This window comes from Globicephala melas, chromosome 11 (genome assembly GCF_963455315.2).
Source record: "Globicephala melas chromosome 11, mGloMel1.2, whole genome shotgun sequence".
In the NCBI taxonomy this organism is placed as follows: Eukaryota; Metazoa; Chordata; class Mammalia; order Artiodactyla; family Delphinidae; genus Globicephala; species Globicephala melas.
The window spans coordinates 72,833-86,704 of NC_083324.2; the positions used below are offsets into that span (position 1 = coordinate 72,833).

The following is a 13,872-nucleotide window of genomic DNA, read 5'->3' on the forward strand; positions in this document are numbered from 1 at the left end:
CAAAATTAACACACAGAAATCTCTTGCATTCCTATACACTAACAACGAAAGATCAGAAGAGAAATCAAGAAAACAGTCCCATTTACCATCACATCAAAAAGAATAAAATACCTACGAATAAACCTACCTACAGAGGCAAAAGACCTGTACTCAGAAAACTATAAGATACTGATGAAAGAAATAAAAGATTACACAAACAGATGGAAAGCTATACCATGTTCTGGGATTGGAAGAATCAATACTGCGAAAATGACTCTACTACCCAAAGCAATCTACAGATTCGATGCAATCCCTATCAAATTACTAATAGCGTTTTTCACAGAATTAGAACAAAAAATTTTATAATTCGTATGGAAACACAAAAGACCACGAATATCCAAAGCAATTTTGAGAAAGAAAAATGGAGCTGGAGGAAGCAGGCTCCCTAAATTTGGAATATACTACAAAGCTACATTCATGAAAACCGTATGGTACTGGCACAAAAACAGAATTATAGATCATTGGAACAGGATAGAAAGCCCAGAGATAAACCCACACACATATGGTCACCTAAACTATGACAGAGGAGGCAAGAATATACAATAGAGAAAAGACAGCCTCTTCAATAAGTGGTGCTGGGAAAACTGGACAGCTGCATGTAAAAGAATGAAATTAGAACACTCCCCAACACCATACACAAAAATAAACTCAAAATGGATTAAAGACCTAAAGGTAAGGCCAGATACTATAAACTCTTAGAGGAAAACACAGGCAGAACACTCTTTGACATAAATGACAGCAATATCTTTTTCGATCCACCTCCTAGAGTAATAAAAATTAAAACAAAAATAAATTAATGGGACCTAATTAAAAGCTTCTGCACAGCAAAGGAAACCATAAACAAAACGAAAAGACAACCCTCAGAACGGGAGAAAATATTTGCAAATGAAGCAACCGACAAGGGATTAATCTCTAAAATATACAAACAGCTCATGCAGCACAATATCAAAAAAAAAAACCCAATCAAAAAAATGGACGGAAGATCTAAATACACATTTCTCCAAAGAAGACACACAGATGGCCAACAAGCACATGAAAAGATGCTCAACATCACTAATCATTAGAGAAATGCAAATCAAAACTACAATGAGGTATCGCCTCACACTGGTCAGAATGGGCATCATCAAAAACTCTACAAACAATAAACGCTGGAGCGGGTGTGGAGAAAACAGAACCCTCCTACACTGTCGGTGGGAACGTATCAATAAATTGGTGCAGCCACTATGGAGAACAGCATGGAGGTTCCTTAAAAAACAATCCCAGGCAATCCCATGCCTGGGCATATATCCAGAGAAAACCATAATTCTAAAAGATATGTGCACTCCAATGTTCATTGCAGCACTATTTACAATACCCAGGACATGGAAACAACCTAAATGTCCATTAACAGAGGAACGGGTAAAGAAGATGTGGTACATATATACAATGGAATATTACTCAACCATAAGAAGGAATGAAATAATGCCATTTGCAGCAACATGGATGCAACTAGAGATTGTCATACTGAGTGAAGTAAGTCAGAAAGAAAAAGGCAAATATATATTGCTTATATGTGGAATCTAAAAAAAGGGTACAAATGAACTTATCTACAAAACAGAAATAGAGCTACAGATGCAGAAAACAAAACATATGGCTACCAGTGGGTAAGGTGGGGGGAGGGATACATTGGGAGATTGGGATTCACGTATACACACTACTACATATAAAATACATAACTAATAAGGACCTACTGTATAGCGCAGGGAAGTATACTCAATACTCTGTAATGGCCTGTATGGGAAAAGAATCTAAAAGAGTGGATGTATGTTTATGTATAACTGATTCACTTTTCTGTACACCTAAAACTAACACAACAATTGTAAATCAACTATACTCCAGTAAAAAATTTTTAAAAAACTGAATGTTCGCAGCAGTATTATTTGGAGTAGCTAATAACTGGAAGCAACCTAAATGTTCACCTGTAGAAGAATACACACATTGTCGGCGTATGTACACAGCAGAATACGCACCACAACAGCGAAGGACTCCTGCTACGTGCATGTCCGATGTGATGCTGAGACAGAAGCCGGAGGCAAAAGAGCACAGGGTGTGATTTCACTTGCACAAGGGTCAGGAGCAGATAAGAGGATTCCATGGTGAGAGCAGAACATGGGCTGTCCTTGGGGGAATGGACGGAAAAGTTCTAGATGGTGAATATGGGGTGGAGGCTGGACACAAAATTGTACACATTTATCAAAACTTATCAAACTGTAGCCTTGAGATTTGTGCATTTCACTGTAATGAATGATACCTCAGTGAAGAAACACAGACAGACCACAGTGTGCACCCCTGACCCTTAACGTAACGTTCAGTTCAGTGCAAACATCACAGGTAGAAGAAACTGTCAGGTGGATGGCTGGTGGGATGTGCGATGCAGGGTCAGGCTGTCACACCTGAACCCGCAGGTCACTGGGTGGTCCACCACGAGACAGCTGAAAGCACAGAGCCCACCCAGGAAGGAGTCTGCAGACACAGGGGAACACGGATCCTATCAATCATCCTGGGTTAATGTCCAGCCAAAGGAAATGGGGGGCCCAGAGAAACAGCTTCAGTGACACCATCAGGAAGCGAACAGACACGTTTGTCTCGGGGACGTTCTATAGGATAATTAACGCCATTTCTCTACAAGCACAGAAGATGAAAAGACGTGGAAAGGGGCTCAGCTTGATTCAAAGAGACCGAAGATGCTCAGGTCTCATCTGACTCCCGATTGGAGTAAGTGTTCTATGGGAAGACGTTTTTGAGACAATTGGGTAAATCTGACGATGGCCTGGTTAACTGCTTACGGGCTTGTAAGAAAAGATCCCTACATTTGAAAAAGGCACACTGTAGGGATGAAATGACGTATCTGGAATTTACTTTAAAATATTGTGGCAAAATCTGCAGCAACGTGGATGCATCTAGAGATTGTCACGTAAGTGAAGTCAGAAAGAGAAAGGCAAATACCATATGATATCACTTATATGTGGAATCTAAAATATGACACAAATGAACCTCTCTATGAAACCGAAACAGACTCACAGACATAGAGAACAGACTTGTGGTTGCCAAGGGGGAGGGAGTATGGGGGAGGGACGGACTGGGAGTTTGGGCTTAGTAGATGCAAACTATTACATATAGAATGGATAAACCAAAGGTCCTACTGTATAGCACAGGGAACTGTATTCCATATCCTGGGATAAGCCACAGTGGAAAAGAATATAAAAAAGAATGTATATATGTGTATAACTGGGTCCTTTGCTGCACAGCAGGAATTAACACAACACTGTAAATCAACCATACTTCAATAAAAAAATAAATTAAAAAAAAGTAAAATATTCTGGCAAAGACAAAAAAAACAGAGAAAAAGGACAGATGAAGCAAATGTGGCAAAACCTTGTCTGCCTCCAACCTGGCAATGAGCACACAAGTTCATGGACTTCAGTCTCTACTTCTGGGCAGGTTTGGATTTTGGTAACTGAAACGAAGAGGAATTGGGGTTGGGGCAGGGTGGACTGGGAAGCTTGGCCCCAGGGTGGGAGCTCAGCCTGGGAAGGGCAGGCTCGGGGAAAATGCTCACATCTGCACATCTCTGCAGAAGGATCAGACTGGCCTGTAAGGCCGGGTTGGGGGTGGGGACAGCAAAGGAACCAGGAGGGAGTCCAGGAAGCCAAGGCGTGGAGGACACAGCAGGGGCTCAGAGGATGAGGCACATGCAGCCAGCTGCCTCCTCTTCCTTCTCCTAACAGGTGGCAATCACGTGCCTCATTGAAAAGCTACACTTCTGAGACTCCCTTGCAGATACTGATGGGCCCATAACCAATGGAGTGTAGGCAGAAACTGCTGGGTGGGGCTTCTGGGGAAGAGGTCTTCCAAGATCTGAGTTAGCAGGTGGGCAATTTTGCCCTTCCCTTTGCTCCTTCTCCCTGCCTGGAATCAGATATGATGGCTGGAGCTGCCACAGCCATTTTGTGACCATGTGACAACCTTGTGGTTGAAAGGCCTGAAAATAAAGATGGTGGATCAGAAAGACTTGGGACCTGGTGACCTGGAAGATTTTGTAGAACTGCCGTTGGTGGAGCTCCATGGAGCCCTGGTCTGCCTCCCACGTTTCTCATTACAGGAGGAAAAATAAACCCTACTTTGTGGTTTATGTTCCTATCATTTCACGTTTCAGTAACCCAATTCCGAATGGAAACAGAAGCATTTCTCTCTGTCTGTCACACTGAAAACTAGGTCTGAAGGCATCTGGGTGCTGAGGGAGAGAGTCTGCCTCCCACCAACTGGGACCTCAACTCCCAGCTGCAGAATTACCTTTGGTTTTTTCCCCATGTTTCTTTTTTTCTTCAATGACTGAAGAAGAACTATTGTCCACGGATTCCGGGCTCTTCTCTGGGGAGACACAAAAGTAAGGGCCACAGCAAATGACTCATTGGCTTGGTACAGCTGTGAACACAGTGTGAGGCTGGGGAGACCCCAGATACTAGGACTCCAGTCCCACGGTCTCCCCTACCAGCTGACCCTCAGTTTCCACATTGGAGAGGATTATGCTGACTTTGCCAGGAGGCTGTGAGAATTGTGCAAGAGAATGGCCACAAAAATTCCTAGCACACGTGCCTGGCGCACAGAAGGCGTCTTGTGCGGCCCTTTCGGCACCCCTCTCTTTGCTCCTAAGGGCAGAGCGGGACTGTTTTTCATGGAGGCCACGGCCCGTAAGCCTTTGATGCCCACCCAGCCAGCCCTTGGGCCGCAAGCCTCCCAGGGCTTCCGAGGGCTGCAGCGGAAGACGCGGAGACCCCCTGCCCACTGCTCTCTTGTCCGCTGACCCCACAGCACCAGCGGCAGGCAGGCAGCAAAGGGACTGCTGGAGCCAAGGGGATGACGAGGGGGAGAGGGACCTGCTGGTCTGTTGGGATGACGCTCCCACATCAGCACTGAATCCCCCAGAGCTCCTCTGCTCGCCAGGCATCCCCAGAAGGTCCTGCAGATGCCTGCATCTCAGCAAAAGCGGTGCCCCAAGCTTCCCCCAGACGTGCCCCCGGGCCCCCTCCTACTCCCCTCAGCACCTGCCCCTCACCAGCCTCCGCTGCCCCCCAGGCCCTGCTTGACCCCCGAGGCCCAGCGCTCATCCTCGACGTGCCTTTCCCGCCACCGGGGCCCGCGCCCACACGCCCGCCCTTCCCACGTCCTGCCCCCGCCCGGCTTCTTCCCGGCATCCGGCCGCCCTCTCTCCCGTGGGACGACGGCAGCTCACACCGCCCGGCGCCTCCCCAGGCTCAGCCCCAGACCGGTCGCCACGTCCAGTCCCCACAAAGCTCGGGAGACCGGTGCTGCTCCTCAGGAACCGAGGAGACAAGACGCGAGAGTTGGGTGTCACCCGAGGCCGAGCGGGGACGTCACAGGCCCGACGCCTGCCGGCCCCGACCCCCTGGGCAGTGCTGCCCTCTGGAAACGCCCGTGGCCCCGGTGCCACGAGAGAAAGGCGTGGATCTGTGCTTCCCGACGGGGCTGTGAATGGGGTCAGGCCCTCCCCATCCTTGGGCTGGGGCTCCGCAGGGATCAGGGCGAGACCCTCGAGATAGCGGGTGCTGCCCGGTGGCCCCCAGCTCCACTCTCCCCTCTGGCAGAACCAGAGAACGAGGGGTGCGTTCCAGGCGTCCTCCTGCCACCCCCAGCGCCGCCCTGAGCTCTGCTTCCTGGGTGCTGTTCCGAGCGGCCAGCCTGGGTCCTGTGCCTGGCCCTCTGACCCGCCATCCCCCTTCTAGTTTATCCCAGAGACACGTGGGAATCACGCACAGGTGTCAACTGCCGCGCCGGAGGAAAAAGCGAACACTGGGAAGGGAATTAGCCCTCAGTAGAGGAGGTGTGGTGGATGCTGGTGTGTCATTCCGTGGGCACAGGGGGTGGATGTGGACGGTTAAATGGATGTGCACGTGGAGGGCGGCTGCCCAGATCAAGCCCCGGGGGGTGCTCACTGAGCCGCTCTGCCTCGTCCCCTGCCCCCCGCACTTCAGCCACCCAGCCTCCCTGGGCCCCTCACACAGGACGAATGGTTCCTGCCCCCAGGGCCTTTGCACAGAGGGCCTCCCCGACTCCCGCCACACCGGACAGTGTGAATTTCCTTCTCTCCCAGCTCCTGTCTTCCTCTCTGAAATCACCCGAGTCACCTGTTGCTTCCTTCTGCCTTCCACCCCTGAATCCCAACCTCACGAGGCTGGTTCGGCCCACAGCCGTCCTGGTACCCAGTGGAAGCAGTTGAGGAACTGGCACAAACGAAGGAGAACGTGCAGGGGTGTGAGTGTTCCCTCACAGCCCTCGGGTACAGGAAAGTCACAAGCCTTTAGCTCCTGGGATGCCCACCCTTCCCCTGCAGGCAACTGTACACCCGCCACCAGCTCCCCTGCCAGCCTGGGCTCAGTGGGGCACGGGGAGCGCCAAAGCAGCCACGCCCACAGCCCAAGAGGAAGGGAGCGGGGAGCCCCTGCCAGCGACGTGTCTCTGCCTGCTGTGTGCTCGTTGGCCACCTGCGCCTCTTCTGTGGAGAAGCGTCTATTAAGCTCTTTGCCCACTCTCTAACTGGGTTGTCTGTTTTTACTCGTTGTTGAGTTTCAGGGCTCTCCGTGTATTTCGGATATTAACCTCTCATCAAAGCTTTCCTTAAGTGTCTGGCTCCCAAAGCCGGGGAAGGGGCCCCGTTCCTAAATCCTCCGACAGACATGGCTGGGAAGTTATGGCAGCTGTGGGGCTGAAATAATGACCAGCCTCTGCGCGGCCCCTCAGCAATGAAACACACAGCCCCCATCTGGGACGACGAGGTCCTTGCTGCCCACCCTGGCACCCACAAGCCACGGCGGGAACTCAGGCCACCCTCCCCACTGCTCCGGGACCGGAGACTGGGGACCGGCAGCCCCTCCACCAAATGCCAAAGGTCACCAGGATCTCCCAGCCTCTCCATTTAGTTCTCTCCTGGAAGCCGCGGAGCTCGTCCGGGGTTCTGACAGTTCCTGCCTGCTCAATGCTCGTTTGTGTGGAGAGCGTGACTCCCAGGTCTTCCTGCTGGGTCGCCTCCCGTGACGTCACCCCATTCACAGATATTTTGTTCTTCTAGACGCCAGTGTGGACGGAACTGCCCCTTAATTTCCATGTCGGATGGTACACTGCTGGTGTATAGAAACACAACTAATTCCCGAGTGCTGACCTTGTACCCTGCAATGTTGCTAAATTCATGTATTAGCACAGGTAGCTTTCTTGGGGATTCCCGGGCATTCTCTACATATAGGATCTGTGAACAGAGTCTCCCCTCTTCCGTCCCCATCTGAAGCCCTTTTACTTCCCTTCCTTGTCTGAATGCCCTGGTGAACCTCAGCACGGTGTTGAAAGGCACTGATGAAAGCGCCTGGTCTTTGGGGAAACCTTGCAGCCTAACGGAATTGTACTGAAGGCTTTTTAGGTGCCGGGTTCCGGAGACGCAGCAGCGTAAGAGGTACAGAGCAGCCCCTGCCCTCACGGAGCCGACACTCTACTGGGGAGAGAGAGAAACAAGGTAAGTAGGGAAAGGCCAGGCAGGTCGGGGACGTGCTAAGGAGGGAACAAAGCCGGGCACAGCGAGGAGGAGCGCGGGGAAGGTGCGGCCGCCCCGTGGCTGAACTGCACGCGGGGCTCACTGCGGGGCCTCACGCTGAATAAACTCCTGAAGGGAGTGAGGGGGACGGAGCCTCAGGGGGAGGGCCTTCTGGGCAGGGGACCCTGCAGGTCTGTCCCAGCAGCACAGGCGGCCAGTGGCGCGAACGGGACGAGCACAGAGAGGACAGCTGCCTATCACCCTCCCCCCAAACTCTCCGAAAGCGGGCGACGCCTCCGTGTCCTCGACCTCTGCACCCCAGCCCGGCACAGAGCAGCTGTGCTCATGCCCGGCCCGATCTTGCAGCTCCCCAGATGAAGGTTGGGTCACTTAAAACCAGGGCTCCTAGGCAGGAATGTACAGTGGAGAAAGGACAGCCTCTTCAATGAGTGGTGCCGGGAAAACTGGACAGGTACACGTAAAAGTATGAGATTAGAGCACTCCCTAACACCATACACAAAAATAAGCTCAAAATGGATTAAAGACCTAAATGTACGGCCAGGAACCATCTAACTCTTAGAGGAAAACACAGGCAGAACACTCTATGACATAAATCACAGCAAGATCCTTTCTGACCCACCTCCTAGAGAAATGGAAATAAAAACAAAAATAAACAAATGGGACCTAATGAAACTTCAAAGCTTTTGCACGGCAAAGGAAGCCGTAAACAAGACCAAAAGACAACCCTCAGAATGGGAGAAAATATTGGCAAATGAAGCAACTGACAGAGGATTAACCTCCAAGATTTACAAGCAGCTCATGCAGCTCAATAACAAAAAAACAATCAACCCAATCCAAAAATGGGCAGAAGACCTAAATAGACATTTCTCCAAAGAAGATATACAGACTGCCAACAAACACATGAAAGAATGCTCAACATCATTAATCATTAGAGAAATGCAAATCAAAACTACAACGAGATATCATCTCACACCGGTCAGAATGGCCATCAACAAAAAATCTAGAAACAATAAATGCTGGAGAGGGTGTGGAGAAAAGGGAACACTCCTGTACTGCTGGTGGGAATGTGAATTGGTACAGCCACTGTGGTGAACGGTATGGAGGTTCCTTTAAAAACTACAAATAGAACTACCATATGACCCAGCAATCCCACTACTGGGCACATACCCTGAGAAAACCATAATTCAAAAAGAGTCATGTACCAAAATGTTCATTGCAGCTCTATTTACAATAGCCAGGACATGGAAGCAACCTAAGTGTCCATCATCGAATGAATGGATAAAGAAGATGTGGCACATATATACAATGGAATATTACTCAGCCATAAAAAGAAACGAAATTGAACTATTTGTAATGAGGTGGATGGACCTAGAGTCTGTCATACAGAGTGAAGTAAGTCAGAAAGAGAAAGACAAATACCGTATGCTAACACATATAATGGAATCTAAGAAAAAAGTGTCATGAAGAACCTAGGGGTAAGATGGGATCAAAGACACAGACCTATTAGAGAATGGACTTGAGGATACGGGGAGTGGGAAGGGTAAGCTGTGACAAAGCGAGAGAGAGGCATGGACATATATACACTACCAAACGTAAGGTAGATAGCTAGTGGGAAGCAGCCGCATAGCACAGGGAGATCAGCTCGGTGCTTTGTGACCGCCTGGAGGGGTGGGATAGGGAGGGTGGGAGGGAGGAAGATGCAAGAGGGAAGAGATATGGGAACATATGTATATGTATAACTGATTCAGTTTGTTATAAAGCAGAAACTAACACACCATTGTAAAGCAGTTATACCCCAATAAAGATGTTAAAAAAAGAAAACAGGGCTCCTAAACCGCCAAAGTCAACGACTGAACCCGGCCCCCATGCCCAGGGTCAGCAGCGGCAGGGGAAGGCACGTGCACACGCGCTGGCGGAGCGCGCAGGCCGACAGCCAGGCCTCAGCAGGGAGGACCCCTCCCAGCAGCCCCCTCCCCCCACCCACACGGGGAAATACACTCGGCGCTCAAGGGGTGGCCCCCAGGCCCCGCCCCCGCGAGGAGCCCCAGAGATGCGGGACCAGCTGCAGGCCAGGTCTCCCGGAAGGGGCTCTGCACTGGGCTCCTGCAGCCCTGCCCCCACCAGTCCCGACTGGGGAGCCTGGGGCCCACTCTGGCGTTGCTGGCCGCTCTGCCAGGCCAAGGTCCCACCAGGCATCCTCTACCCTCCGTGCCAGGGCCAGGCCTTGCCCAGGGTCTCGAGGGAGCCGCGGCCAGTGGCCCCCTGCCCAAGGGGGACGGAATGGCACCCCAGCCACAGAGTCATAAAACCCAGACACCGGGCTGTGTCCTGCTCAAACCCTCTCCGTCGTCCCCACGGAGCCCAGCGGTCCCCCTACGCCCACAAGGCCCTGCACGCTGGTCCACACTGGCCTTCTGTCTCTTCCGCCAGCCCTCATGCCCATTCCCATGTCAGGGCCTCCGCTGGCCTCGCCCACTGCCTAGGACACCCGTCCACGCGTTCATTTTGCAGGACAGTGACCCACTGGTGTCAAATGTCGCTTCCTCCCAGAGGCCTCCCCGCCCCCTGGGCTGCAGCAGATACAGAACGATCGCCCGATTCCCAGCGTCTGCGTCCCTCGCCCCAACCTAAGTCCCAGGACGGGCAACTCCATCAGCGCTACTCACCTGAGTGCCCAGGGCCTAGGACCCATGCCCACGCACAGCCGGCACTCACTAAGCACGTGCAAATGAGGAACAAACCCAGAGCCCACTCCTCCCGTGTTCCATCCCAGCTAAGTCCTTGCCCACACCCCCAGCCACCCCTCATCCTGCAGCCTGCAGCATCTCGTCCAACTCCGGCCCCACGCATGCAGACGCAGCCCAGGCCCTGGAGGACGGGCGGTGGGCGCGCTAACAGCAACGGTGCAGACACTGCACCAGCAACAGGGATGCGCCTACGGTTGGCAGAGCTGCACGTGTGCCCAGCCCTCCCGCCCCACGGCAGCCCTCGGGAAGACAGGCTGTTCCTCCTCCACAGATGGGGCAGCTGAGGCTGACCGAGGCGACCCGAGCAACTAGGTGTGTCTGACGCCAGTGCCCCTGCCCGCGGCCTCTGTCTGCGGCTGGGGTCCAGACGCCCTGTCCGCACCTGGCCCAGACTCGGAGTTCAGTGTCCCCAAGCCCCTCCCCCGAAGAGGGCTCAGGCTGTTCCTGGCCCCCACCGTGGTCGCCAGCCCCTGTGGCCGAACCCAGGATGCCAGGCTCAGCAGTCTTCCTGGCTCGAGCCCCAGTCGACACACCCTCACCCAGGTCGACTTCCCTCACCGGCCTTGCTCAGCTCCCGCGCCCAGCCCAGCCTGCCAATGCCCTGGGTCTGTCGGCTTGGCCGTGCCGGCCTGGCCTGGTTTCCTCCCTAATGCACAGACCCTCAACCCAGCTCAGGGACGCCTCCTGCTTGCTTGTCACCTCCACGGGTATGATCACAGAATCTTGAGGGCCACAGGATGCCCTCCATCTAACCAGCCCCTGGGACCGTAGAGTCGATCGGCATCGTTTATAAAGCTCTCAACTGTCTCGTGAGCGCACCTGTGTTGCATTGTTTTGGGTGCGCATTTAGAGTTGATTTGTTATCTGTCGACATTGCAGAGCTATCTTTTTTTTTCTCTTTTTGGCAACCCCATTTCAGCCTTCGTTTTTCAATTTACTAGGGAGCAGAGGAAGTGAGAGGCAGAGCACACGGTGGAAACGCGCGACCGCTGCTGAGAGCAGCCCACCAACAGCGAACTGGTTAAAGAATTCTGCTACCTGCACACGGGGGTCGCTCTTTGCCGCAAGCACTAAGGGTGTAAGGGAGCTCGACGTGGTCATAAAGAGCTGTCTCCACCACGTCTGGGTCAACGGGAAGCAAGGCCCGGGAAGCGTCGCTGCTGTGTGGCCGTTTGTGCGAGAAAGGACAGGCCGCCTCTGCGCATTTGCTTGTACGTGCACAAGGCGTGAGCGTGGCGGGTGTCACGCGTGGAGGGAGACGGAGACATAGCAGCCGCCACGTTGGGAGGCAGGTAGGGCTTTTCACAAGGGCGGCTATCGACACACTTTTGAATCCGAACCACAGGAAAATTAAACCAAAAGCTGAAGAAACGCACAGCGTGCAGACAGCGGACGTTGTGCCCCTCCCGCCCCCTCAGCCCCAGCGGCCTCTCACGCGCCACGCAGCGGGAGCACCTGGCCGCGCACGTGTGCCTCCAGAGGGGGAGGGGCTTCGCACGGGGGCGGGTCTGCGCGAAGCTGAGCCCCACCTCCGCGGCGGCGCTTTCCTCAAAGCCTGTTTGGGGTGCATTCTGTCCCCCCCAAAACGAATGCTTTTGAATATCTGAAATCCTAACTCCCAGGACTTCAGAATGTGAGCCTGTCCAGAAACAGGGTGGCCGCAGATGTAACTAAGACGAGGTCATGCTGGGCTACCGTGGTTGCCTAATACCATATGCCTCCTGTCCTCAAGAAAAAGGGGCTATTTGGAGCACACACACGTAGAACGCCACGTGAAGACGAAGGTACACGCTGAGCTGATGCTTCCACACGCCCAAGAACCCCAAAGATCGCCAGCACACCCCCAGAAGCTGCGAGAGAGCATAGGACAGAGTCCCCCCCTCGCGGCCGCAGAAAGGAACCAGCCCTGCCCACGACACCTCGATTGTGGACCTCTGGGCCCCAGAACTGTGAAAAGACACACTTCTGTTATTTAAGCGCCCGGCCTGGGGCGGGGCTTTGTCACAGTGGCCCTAGGAAGCAAAACATGCAGTTTCTAGGGAACCTGGCAAACCTGGGATTTCTGGTTCGCGGCCTGATTTAGAATCACTGTGGCCCTTGATTACATCTAGACCTCACTGTGCAGACCCGCAAGGCTGCCTTTGACGCTGAGAGAGCCCACCCCAGCCCAGAACTTACTGTTGAAACTTATGCCCTTGGAGACCAGAGGAGGCAGGACCTTTGACATCCGGGCGAAGGAGGGAGCGCTCACCGATAAGCTTGCAATTGGCTAAAGCAGATTCCAACCTGGGGAGAGAGACGCGGCCTGAGCCAGCTGGGCCCGCCCCCAGCCCCCGGCCCACGCGCGGGGTGGCTGGGAACAGCGGCGCTCCCTGAGGGCGCGCCACGAGGCCCACACCTGCAGTTCCTGGCGTTCCGTACGACCTCGCTCCCCTCCTCGGCTCGGTTCCAGCCGCCCTACCTAGTCTTCCTGTTCCCAGATCAGGCCTCCCCCACACCCAGACCTGAGCTCAAGCGTCACCCCTCCGGAGAAGCATCTTCTCAACACCCCATCCACTCCCATTTGACCGATTACCAATACTTGATTTATCACTTTGACAATCGGTTGATTGCCTGTCTGCCCCTAGAACGTAAGCTCCACGAGGACGGGGTGAGGCACTGATTCGTGCCTTCTCAAGCGTCTGGCCCCGCCGTGGCGCTTCTTAAGTACTGAACGAGTTTGCATTTTGCAGAGGCGGAGGCAAAGCGGCAAGCTGTCCGAAGGCACACAGCCAGGAAGGGCCCAGGCTGGGACTCCAGTCCAAGGTTCCTCGACTCCAAAACTTGCACCCTTCCAGCCACATTCCGGCTGCAGCCCCCACGAAAGGAACCGTGTACTCGGGCAGGACGGGGTCCCCCCACACCCCTGTCTGGGCCGTCGAGCCTACGGCAAGGGTGACCGGGCCGAGAGGCAAGAAGGGTGCCCAGATGGCTGGGTATGTGATAAGGCCAGTAAAGTACGGGCAAGGAAGGGGCAGAGCGTTGCAACGGGGGCTTGGAAGGGCGCCCGAGGTGTGCGGCCCCGCCCCGCACACACTACGCCCCGACCCCGCGCGCCCCCAGCCCGGGTCCAGCGCGCACTCACGGGATCCGCACGACCGCGCTCGCTCCGAAGCCTCTGCGCACCTGGACTCGTCTCCCCGAGCCCGGGCCTTCGGTTTACGTCGCCATGGCAACCATTCTCCCGGCAGGCGGGGCTGTGACGTCACAAAGGCTCCGGGGGCCCTGCTGCCCACGAGCCGCAGGGGGGCTGCGCAGCTCAGAGCAAGCGCCCGGCCCAGGTTTCTTTCCTTTCTCGGTCTTCACCATTCCGCCCCCCTTCTGCTCATTTTCCTTCATTCTCTGATTCATTTTTTCACCGGGCACCAGGTTGCTCGTGGTACGAAAATATACCTGGTCCTTCCTGCGGAGTGGACCTCACTTTCTAGAGGGGCGGCTCTTAAAAGT

The 13,872-nt window shown here is 53.8% G+C and overlaps 1 protein-coding gene across 15 annotated transcripts in view; it reads right to left on the reverse strand.

Annotated features, from left to right (window-relative positions):
- CFAP100 (cilia and flagella associated protein 100) overlaps window positions 1-13,599 on the reverse strand; it is a 54,520-nt gene extending 40,921 nt beyond the window's left edge. For 13 of the 15 annotated variants that reach the window (XM_060308150.1, XM_060308152.1, XM_060308151.1 and 10 more), the window contains exons 1-3: window positions 13,511-13,599; window positions 12,565-12,672; window positions 4,372-4,449 (exon numbers count right to left, since the gene is read on the reverse strand). In XM_060308150.1, the coding sequence (XP_060164133.1) occupies window positions 4,372-4,449; window positions 12,565-12,613 (127 nt within the window). In that variant the 5' untranslated portion in view covers window positions 12,614-12,672; window positions 13,511-13,599. Of the gene's footprint in view, window positions 1-4,371; window positions 4,450-12,564; window positions 12,673-12,784; window positions 12,881-13,510 lie in introns of those variants that run through there. The other 2 variants (XM_060308153.1, XM_060308157.1) reach the window with 2 other exon arrangements.
- Window positions 13,600-13,872: the final 273 nt, after the last annotated feature.